The following is a 10,635-nucleotide window of genomic DNA, read 5'->3' on the forward strand; positions in this document are numbered from 1 at the left end:
AAACTCTTTATTTTGACATATGCATATGAATAAAGTGATCACATACAGTTTATTGATTCTCATTATAGTTGTTAATCTCATAAGGATTAGAGATTTAACTAAAGATCCGTAGAATAGATTTTAAAGGCCAATCTATTCATCAAGCGATTCTCCTAAGGTATTCAGTCGATAGTTTATCGTTGGGACAAGTGGGAGAATGTTGGAGTCACCCACGTAATGTGGGCATTATCCGGATTAAAGGACTTTCATGAAGATGTCTCTATTGGATAAACTTCACGATGTTAGAAGAAAACAGTTATCGTAACTGTTATTTAATAAAGATTTACATTATATAAACGGGTGTCATTGAGAAACCCGTATCAAGAGAAAAACAAAGAAAAGAATTAAGAAAGTAATTACCTTTTCTGAATTTTTTACTAAAGAGTGAAAGGGATCCTGCTCACCGGTTGCTAAAGGTGCCTGCACTCATTGGAGGGCTGTGATCCGGCTGAGGAGCGAATCTTCCCCGTTTCTTCTGCTATGCGAAACACCATCTGCCTGATTGGAATGGCTTCTTCAGGTACACCTTCAAACTTCTTACACGCAGAGGATCCCAACATCTATTTCACACGCACCTGAAAAACCTCTTTTCCTGTTTGGGTTTTCCAAAAGATTTCCTGTCATTGAAATGTGTATTGTTTGATATGGATCTAGTTTGGGATCTAGCTCTAATAGCGACTCAACAGGAACCTAATGAAGTTCCATAAAAGTTGATATGATTCAACTGATGCAATTGTACTGTAGTAGTGAGTCATAACTCCGGAATCCAGATACGCACAAAATGATTGAGTTCGTTCTGCCCGTTTGTCCTTTACTTGGATCTTGCATAGGGTTTTGTATCAGATCCACATCCAGTCAGGATACCCAAATCAGGTATGATACAGACCTAGCCCTTCAAGCAAGTCAGGTCCAGACCTTACAGTTTCACCTCCCCTTAGACCAGACCCAGTCGTGAGGGTCTCACTATTTTGCAACCTTTCAAACGCCAAAGTCGTCCAAGATGACTTACACAAACACAGCCGTCACTGGATCCAACCAGAATCCCCGGGTCCAACCAGACTTTGGGGGGCCAATCCAGACCAGACTCATAATCAGGAATGTCAATGGATCAGATTTAGATCAGGCATCAGAGCAAATTGGATCCGATTAATAAACCGCATTTAGATTTGATATGCATATTTGCATCCAAATCCTAATTCAAGTCCAAACTGAATTCAAATCCAACAGATTATCCAACCCGATTACACATAAAATATATCTGATTAGCTAATCGGAATTTTCTCACTGAATCTGAATCTGACTAAGCTAGATCCAATAAAGCCATGTTCAGTAATGCCTAGATCTGACGCTGAGTCCAACCTGTTTACATCCCATCCATTACATCACCAGATTATCTGATCCAATTCAAAGGTCCCAATAAGAAGGCTCGGAGCTAGGTGACCAGGACAGACCCGACCCATCAATAGGAGACCCTCATGGACGGTTGAGATGCATTGGGCAAGGATGATGTAGGCACCACGTGATTCCTCTCTCAGGCATAAAAATATACATACCAGAATCGAAGGGAGAGGAATCCACCAATAATGGCAGAGTACTCCCTTGTGCTGCCCAATTCTTGCCTTCTGTCTCACTTGGGTGGTGCACCAAGAACACCACCTTGTACGGTGGCACTCTCCCTAAGATTTCCCCTTGTGGGGACAACCCTACAACACCACCACCTCAAAAGGAAGGCCCTTCCCTCTCGCCAATTTTGCCTCCAAGCCAGCAACCATGATAATGCAGAGCATAAGGATGATGCCTTTGTTGAGGAGCTAAGGATTCCATCAGATTGGTTGTTACCCTCCAAGGCACTGGAGGTAAACTCTGAAAATCTTATTCCAGAAGGCCCTATTTATCTCATTTCTGTGTGATAATCCAGATTGGTTTCTGTTTTTCCATTCCCTATTTGGTTTTGTTAGTGTTTGTTTTCTTGCTTTCCATGATTCAAGGAATCTCCCAAGTAGCTAGATTTAGTTGGGGGTGATTTGGTTTTTTCCGGGTGGCAGTTAGAATTAGCATAATTTTGGATAGAAGGCTAAATAGCAAATTTTCTTTTAATGGGCAGTAACTATTTTGTATGTGGAGACTGAATTGACTCTGCTTGGCGTGCTAGTGATGTTTAGATTGGAGGTTTATGCACTCATGATTGATTCCTTGTGGGTTCCATTACTTTGTTTTACTTTAGATGTTTTATCTATCCGAGATTCATGTTTCGGCATCTATTTCATTGTCAGCCAGCATTTTATTAAAGTATGTAGAGTGGATGACCCTATTACAGGGAAATCTATTCTAAAGGATCAAGGCTGTTCCAAAGCAACTGTGAACTGTTCAATCTTTTTTTGGGATAGTCCAACCCCAAGGGCATCTGGCATCTATGTGGGGTCTCTTTGCGCCTTATCCGGTCTTTGAGGGCCTCAGATTGGTAAAACCCTTGAGGTCCCTCCTGCCCACCAGGGAGTACACCCAGCTTCGACCTTGCGGTAAGGGATGCCACCCATGAGTTTCAAACTTATGACGTCTCGTCAACCTATGTCACATGGATACGGCTGCGGATGCCATTTTTATGAAGTTTCCAGTATGACTTGTATATAAAGGGATACAGAACAGCAGTCAAAATGGAGTATCTGTGTGACATAGCCGTCAACTTGGTGACATTCTGAACTGTTCAATCTTATCTATATATGACCCATCGTTACCGTAGTTCTTTTCCAATGGAATAAATGCAAAGTGATGAACAGATGAGAGTATATTCTACCGTGTTTTCCTTGAAGATTGATTATTCTTTCTTTAATAGCACAAGTGAATCACTTGTAAGCATCTTGTAAGAAGCATTAGATATGACCCAATTCCTTCCATTACAAATGTTAGCAGCAGTATGTTGAATGGGTTCCCTCCAACTCTTAATTAGCCTTTTAGACTAAGCTTAAAGCAGATCGTTTGGTAGAGTTTGCCTACATTATCAAAGAAGCGGCATATGTGCTTCCAGATTTTTAGATACCTAACCTGGTATATTTAGTTTAACGATCATAACAATTGGTAAATTTACGAGTAACTAATTTTTGTCGAGTACTAGCTAGAATTTTGCTTGGAAAGGATTCATATTCAGTGTTAGAAATAACTGTGTTTTAACTAACAATGTAGAAGTAAACTACTGGAATGACAATAAGAAACTCTACTGGCAGGACTTGAAGAAATCTAGCATTTTGGTCCACAACAGTATTTGTTTTCGTATTGCTCGCTTTTCTCTTTTAAGCTAAAAGATTGTACGAGAAGTATCTCATTTCTTGCATCAGAACTGCCAGTTGACAAGCTTTGCTCTGTGCAATGGGTGTTACTTGGTGAACACACTTTTATAAGATGACTGGGATACAAAACTCTTACCTCTATATTCATTTAACAGTTTGATGGAAGTGATGAGCTACAATGTGCTTATTGAAAAGTTGATGTTTCTTGTGTGAAGGATGGTCAATTTTATCCATTTGACTTCAATCCCCCTTAGAAGCGTTTGATACATCATGAGGAAAGAAGCTGGGCTTCAGTAAATTAGTTATCTTCTTTCTTTTCTGGGGTACAGTCAGTTGAACCATTTAAAACTTATGCACAATCAATTTCCTGCCCAACTCTCAAGAATTATTTGTTTTCTCAATCAAAATTTAAAGTTTCCTATTCACCATGGACTGGCTTTGCATGGGCCTTTAGTGGCTCATTCAGTCTGTTGAGTGCAGGAAACCTTGCAACTTAGCTCTTCTTTTGGTTCAGGTCAAGGTAGGTTTATGATAGTCTTAGGACACTCTTGGGAATGGAACTGGGAGTGTTTCTTGTGGCTATTTTAATTATGGACCTAGGTGGGAGCATCAGTTGTATTAGGATGCTGATGCTACCATTCTAAGTTCCAGATATTACATTTGATGATTGCACCAAAACATTATGAGCTGAGTGATCTGTGTGCTGGTTCTTTGCAGCGAAGTATTACTTGATGCAGGAAACAAGTATAACAGTGAAAGATGATTAGTGACTCTTGCCATTTATTCATTACATAGAAGTGCATCCTCTCAGTGAGGAAAAATTTAATGCATGGCAAATAATAGGGTTCCATGTGTAATGAAGAGGGGCGGAAGCACCGATAAAGCAAACCACTCTTTAAGAGTGATCTCAAGAGCCAAGAACACAAACACTAAAAGTGTATACAAAAAACCAACTAAAGGAAAAATGACTTAAAGTCATAAGTTGGATATTATTGAAGAAAGAAAGAAGAGGGTGAAAAACCTAATACCATACAAGAGAAAGCCTCCTCTATTTATAGAGGAGGAGGCCAAGAAGAAGGGACCACAAGGGGGCTCCCATCTAGTTGTTGGGAGCCCCAACGACAAGATGAGTGGGCCCCCTTGTGGTCTTAGAAAAAGCAAAAGAAAAAAAGAAAAAGAAAAAAGAAAAAGTAAAAAAGGGAGAGAAAAAGAAAAGGGGAGAGTTTACATGGGGATTTACCAAAATACCCCTATTGGGTATTTGGAGAAATAAGAAAACAAAAAACAAAAAAAGAAATATGTATATATATACATATATGTATATATATACTTATATATATACGTATGTATATATATAAGTATATGTATATATATATATATATATATTTATATACATAATTTAACATGCCCCCTCAAACTTTACGGGGAGAAGACCGAAAGTTTGCTAAGAAGAAACATAAATCGTGGAGTTGGGAGCGCTTTGGTGAAGAAGTCAGCCAGTTCATATTCTGAAGTAACGTATGGTAATGTGATAGTTCCTCTGAGGTATTCGTCTCGAACATAATGACAATCCATTTCGATATGCTTGGTCCGCTCGTGAAAAGTATGATTGCTTGCAATGTAGATCGCACTTTTGTTATCACAGCAGAGCTTGGTGGGAGAGGAAATGAGGACGCCCATGTCACCAAGGAGACTTCTGAGGCATACTATTTTCATTGTTGTCATTGCCATGGCCCGATATTCAGCTTCAGTGGATGATAGTGAGACCTTTTGCTGCTTCTTGCATCTCCACGAAATGAGAGATTCACCTAAAAAAATGCAAAGACCAGTAGTTGAGATACGATCATTGGGATTTCCTCCTCAGTCAGCATCAGTAAAAACAGTTAATTCAAGAGATGAGGAAGAGGATAAGAAGAGTCCCTTGGAGATGATATTTTTGATGTATCGCACAATTCTCATTACGGCCGCCATATGAACTGAAGTAGGTGCATGCTGAAACTGGCTTGCAGCATGAACCGCATGAGCTATATCTGGACGGGTGATGGATAAATAGGTGAGAGATCCAATTAATTGACGATAGGGGGTTGGACACCATCCTCAAGTCTCAGTTTTGCATTGATAACTTCGGGAGTCTCAACTTTCTTTTCATCAGATATTCCTGACTTGGTACAAATGTCTGCTGCTAATTTCATTTGAGATAGAATGTATCCTCGCGAGGAGTAAGTCACTTCAATTCCTAAAAAATATCTCAAGAATCCAAGGTCAGACATATCAAAAGTTTCTTTTAACATAGACTTCACATCATTTACCCTTTTTTTGTCACTCTCAGTAATTATCATATCATCAACATATAACAGAAGAATAACAATGAAATCACCTGTCTTCTTAACAAAAAGAGCAGTGTCACTATAGCAAGAAGTAAATCCTAAATTGATTAATACATTACTAAACATGTCATACCAAGCCTTAGGAGCTTGCTTAAGTCCATATAAGGTCTTTTTTAATCTTAAAATTTTACCATTTAAATTCATACCCAGAGGTGGTTCCATATAAACTTCTTCATTTAAATTTCCATTTAAAAAGGCATTTTTGACATCAAGTTGAAAAATTGACCATTTTTTAATAGAGGCTATTGCAATAAGAGCTCGAACACTAGTCATTCGAGCAACAGGGGCAAAAGTTTCATCATAATCTACCCCATACTCTTGGGCATATCCTTTGGCCACTAACCTAGCCTTATATCTTTCTAAAGAGCCATTACTCTTAGTTTTTACTTTAAAAACCCATCTACATCCAATGGGTTTCTTGCCATTTGGTGGATCAATGATTTCTCAAGTTTGTGCCCTTTTAAGTGCATTAAGTTCCAGTTCCATTGCTTCATTCCAATGAGCATATTGTTTAGCATCATTATAATGAGTCGGTTCATGAATTGAGTGAAGAGCTAGCAGACATGCTCGAAAATTTGGAGAAAAAGAATCATAAGATACAAATCTATTTGGTATTTTAGAAATACGATTTGATCTTCTTTGAGAGGATTCTTCAATCGACTCATTTTGAGAGAATTTTTCAAGGGCACAAGGAGGATTACTTTCATTTCTTCTAGAGTAGACTTGCGTTTGCCTTGGTATATTTTCTTCCAAATTTTGGTCATCATTTGGAGGTTCAAAATGATCCTCTATGAGAGATTCACTAGATTCAACATGATCATCTATGATGTTTTCTTGAGGTAACAAATCAAATAAAAAAGAATAATCAATATTTTCATTTGGTTTATGCGAAAAACCATTTTCTTCTTCTAGGAATGTGACATCTTTTGAAATATAAAGTTTGTTTTTTAATATGTCAAAACATCGATAACCTTTTTGTTTTTCGCCATATCCTAAGAAAATACATTCAATTGCCCTAAAAGAAAGTTTATCATTTTTGTGAGTTAGAACAAAGCATTTACATCCGAAAATTCTTACTTTTTATAATCGGGAGACATATTGTAAAGTTTCTCAAATGGAGAAAGATTTTTCAAAGAAGATGAAGGGGTTCTATTGATAAGATATGTTGAGGTTAGAACCGCTTCGGCCCAAAAAGATTTTGGAATATTTTTTGAGATTAATAAAGTTCTTGTGGTTTCTATTATGTGTCTATGTTTTCTTTCCGCAAGACCATTTTGTTGCGGAGTGTTTGGACAAGAACGTTGATGGCAAATTCCATTTTCTTTCAAATAGATTTGAAATTCATTTAACATGTATTCGCCTCCCGAGTCGGATCTAAGAATTGATAGATTTCCTAAAAATTGATTTTTAACCATTGCATGGAATTCTTTAAAGAAGGAGAAAACTTCAGATTTGCGACTTAAGAAGTAAATCCATGTAAATCGAGTGAAGTCATCAATAAAGACCACATAGTACGAAAATCCTCCTTTGGATAAAATAGGGGAAGGTCCCCATACGTCGGAATGAACAAGTTCAAAAGGCCGAGTGGTGAAATAATTTCTTTGAGGAAATGAAATAGCTTTAGATTTCTCAAAAATGCAATCTTTACAAGTCATGTGTTTGTCTTTACAAGTATTGTTCAAAAAAGGAAAAAGAGACATCTTTACAAAATTTGGATGACCAAGTCTCTCATGCCAAATTCCAATACTTTTGTCCTTTATAAGATTGCAAAATGACTTTGGTGAAAGAGTCAAAAAGTCCATAAAATAGAGATCACCCCTTCTATGGTCTTGCCCAATCAGCTTCCCTGACTGGAGATCCTGCACGGTGCAATCTTTAGGTGAGAAAGAGACTTGGCATCCATGATCGGTGATTTGGGAAACGGAAAAAAGATTTAGATTAATTTTTGGAACGACTCTTACTTTAGGAACGAAAAAGGGTTGAGAAGTTTTAAAATCAAGTGTTCCAATACTTTCAATTTTTAAAGATGTCCCATCGGCCGTTGAAACATAAGAAGATATGGGTTCGGAAAAAACATTAGAAAGAGAGTTTTTATGAGATGTCATATGAAAAGAAGCACCGGAGTCTAGTATCCACATACCTAGAGGTGATGAAGAATAGGCGATGGCGGCTCCGGATGTTGAAGATGAAGAAGTCTTGAGAAGGTGTTGGAGAACTTCAGAGATATGATTAAGAGTTTCTTTGATATCTCCCTCTTTGACACTTTCTTCTTCCTTCTTTGGAGAATTTTCTCCAACCGTGGCCACTTTCCCCTTAAGCTTTGGGCAAACCGGTTTAATGTGTCCCGGTTCATTACAATAGTGACAAATCACTCCCTTTCTATATCCATTATTTTTGTTAAAGTGAGGAGGTCTATATGCTTTTACATTTGATCCGGGCCTAGTAACGGCCAAAACTTCATCACTCTTAATACTTAGGCCAAGTCGAGTTTCTTCTTGGCATACTTCGGCAATGGCGTCTTTAATGGGTAAGGCTTTACTTCTATGGAGAAGAGATGCCCTAACTTGTTCAAATTCCGGTCGAAGACCATGGAGAAATTGGAAAAAATGCTCATTTTCAATTTGTTCTCTTCTCAACTCAATATCTTCCGGAGCCACCCATTTGGGATCAAGAAGAACAAGCTCATCCCAAAGAGGGGTCAAAGAGCTAAAGTAGTCTCGGACACTCATATCCGCTTGTCTAGTGGAACGGATTTTTTCTTGACAAAAAAATTGTCTAGCTAGATCATTTTGGATATACATACCCTTAAGAAAGAACCATGCCTCATTGACTCTTCTAAATTTTGCAATGTTTGCACAATTTTTGAGGTCCACATTGTTCATAAACCATGCCAAAATTTTGGCATGGTTACTTTCCCAATTCTCAACTTTGGATTGATGGTCATTGATAGCTTTGATGCGCTCATTGCCATCTAAAGCTTTTTCAACCCCATTTTCAATTTTAGTGTGAACAAGAGAGGGTTCGGGAGTAGTTCCCATAACAAAACCCCAAAGTTTCTTACCTCTTAGATGTTTTTTCATAGCGGAGGCCCAGATAAGGTAATTGGATCCATTGAGCTTAAAAGAAAGCTCAACTTTAGAATCACGTTCCATAGGTGCTGAATAGTCTTCCTTTTTTCAAAAGCTTGAGAGACACGTCCCAAGATACCAAAAAAGAGAAGCCCGATCACCAACCTTGCTTTGATGCCATGTAATGAAGAGGGGCGGAAGCACCGATAAAGCAAACCACTCTTTAAGAGTGATCTCAAGAGCCAAGAACACAAACACTAAAAGTGTATACAAAAAACCAACTAAAGGAAAAATGACTTAAAGTCATAAGTTGGATATTATTGAAGAAAGAAAAAAGAGGGTGAAAAACCCAATACCATACAAGAGAAAGCCTCCTCTATTTATAGAGGAGGAGGCCAAGAAGAAGGGACCACAAGGGGGCTCCCATCTAGTTGTTGGGAGCCCCAACGGTCATAAATATGACCGTTGGGGCCCCAACGACATGATGAGTGGGCCCCTTGTGGTCTTACAAAAAGCAAAAGAAAAAAAGAAAAAAAGAAAAAGGGACCACAAGGGGGCTCCCATCTAGTTGTTGGGAGCCCCAACGGTCATAAATATGACCGTTGGGGCCCCAACGACATGATGAGTGGGCCCCCTTGTGGTCTTACAAAAAGAAAAAAAGAAAAAAAGAAAAAAAGAAAAAAAGAAAAAAAGAAAAGAAAAAGTAAAAAAGGGAGAGAAAAGGAAAAGGGGAGAGTTTACATGGGGATTTACCAAAATACCCCTATTGGGTATTTGGAGAAATAAGAAAACAAAAAACAAAAAAAGAAATATGTATATATATACATATATGTATATATATACTTATATATATATATATATATATATTTATATATACATAATTTAACATCATGTTGATTTAGTGTACAATATGTGAAGTTACAGAAATACACCAGATCTCTTAGTCTTTAAGTTTTATGGATGTTGTCCAACAGAATGGAATGTATCACTTCTTTAACTGATTTAACTGAAACTTTGCTCTGTATTTCTAATACACAATATGGATATGTTCAGTTCTGCATGATCTGTAGTCTATATTTTGCAATTTGTACAAACATCTAACTGATGCTTTTGCCGCTAGCTTTCTACTTGAAATATGGCTAATTAACCTTTTAAAAGAAATCTGAAGGAATCTGAGTGGCTTAGAGTAACTTTGCACAAATGGCTGGATGATGAATACTGTCCTGAGGCTGCAAACGTGGAAATAAGCAGATGTGCTGCGCGCTCGTACCATAATTCTCTTATGGAAAAACAAACCGAACTAGGGGAGATTTTGCTTCAGATGGCAAGAGATCTTGAGCTCATTTCTTTCCAGGAGAGCTTCCATGGAGCTTTCTCATCTGCAAATGCAGCTATCAATCTCATTAGCCAACGGATAGAACTGATGAAGCATCAGTAGATGGTTACGGTAAATGGAGAATGAGATGATTGGAGGTACCTACTTCATGATTTGTATCATAGCTTCTGAATTTTAAGTTCATGTCCACCTATTAATGTACTATTCTACTTTTTCTTTAATTTTGTTATTTCCATGCTGCTGTTCATATTTCAAAACAAATGAAATTACTGATGGACCAATCAAAGACCATTTCTTATCCAGGATCAACTGGTTCTGAGCACAGGATCAACACAAATATGTGATGCATATCAATGTGTTGCAGTGATGCACGAGTGCGGACTTACATGTGCATCCACATGATTCATCATGCGTTCCTTGTACATTACGTGTGTGTGTGTGTGTGTGTGTGTGTGTGTGTGTGTGTGTGCATACACGGATGCTTTCGAGAAGCACCTATGCACAAACAAATGATTTGCACG

General features: G+C 38.0%; 1 protein-coding gene across 1 annotated transcript; it reads left to right on the forward strand.

Moving 5' to 3' along the window:
* Positions 1-1,598: 1,598 nt before the first annotated feature.
* Positions 1,599-10,416, forward strand: LOC149844082 (plant/protein). Its single transcript, XM_090002045.1, has 2 exons — positions 1,599-1,895; positions 9,947-10,416. Exons 1-2 carry the CDS (start codon positions 1,623-1,625, stop codon positions 10,214-10,216), a joined length of 543 nt encoding a protein of 180 aa, XP_089858171.1. The 5' UTR covers positions 1,599-1,622; the 3' UTR covers positions 10,217-10,416.
* The last annotated feature ends 219 nt before the right edge of the window (positions 10,417-10,635 follow it).

Source organism: Nuphar pumila, chromosome 3, assembly GCF_984573655.1.
Source record: "Nuphar pumila chromosome 3, dmNupPumi1.hap1.1, whole genome shotgun sequence".
In the NCBI taxonomy this organism is placed as follows: Eukaryota; Viridiplantae; Streptophyta; class Magnoliopsida; order Nymphaeales; family Nymphaeaceae; genus Nuphar; species Nuphar pumila.

Bases quoted from the DNA above. Each gene is read 5' to 3' on its own strand.
- LOC149844082 (XM_090002045.1), top strand. From the start codon at position 1,623: ATGGCAGAGTACTCCCTTGTGCTGCCCAATTCTTGCCTTCTGTCTCAC. The intron at 1,896-9,946 runs GTAAACTCTGAA...AGAAATCTGAAG, and splicing joins TACCCTCCAAGGCACTGGAG to GAATCTGAGTGGCTTAGAGT.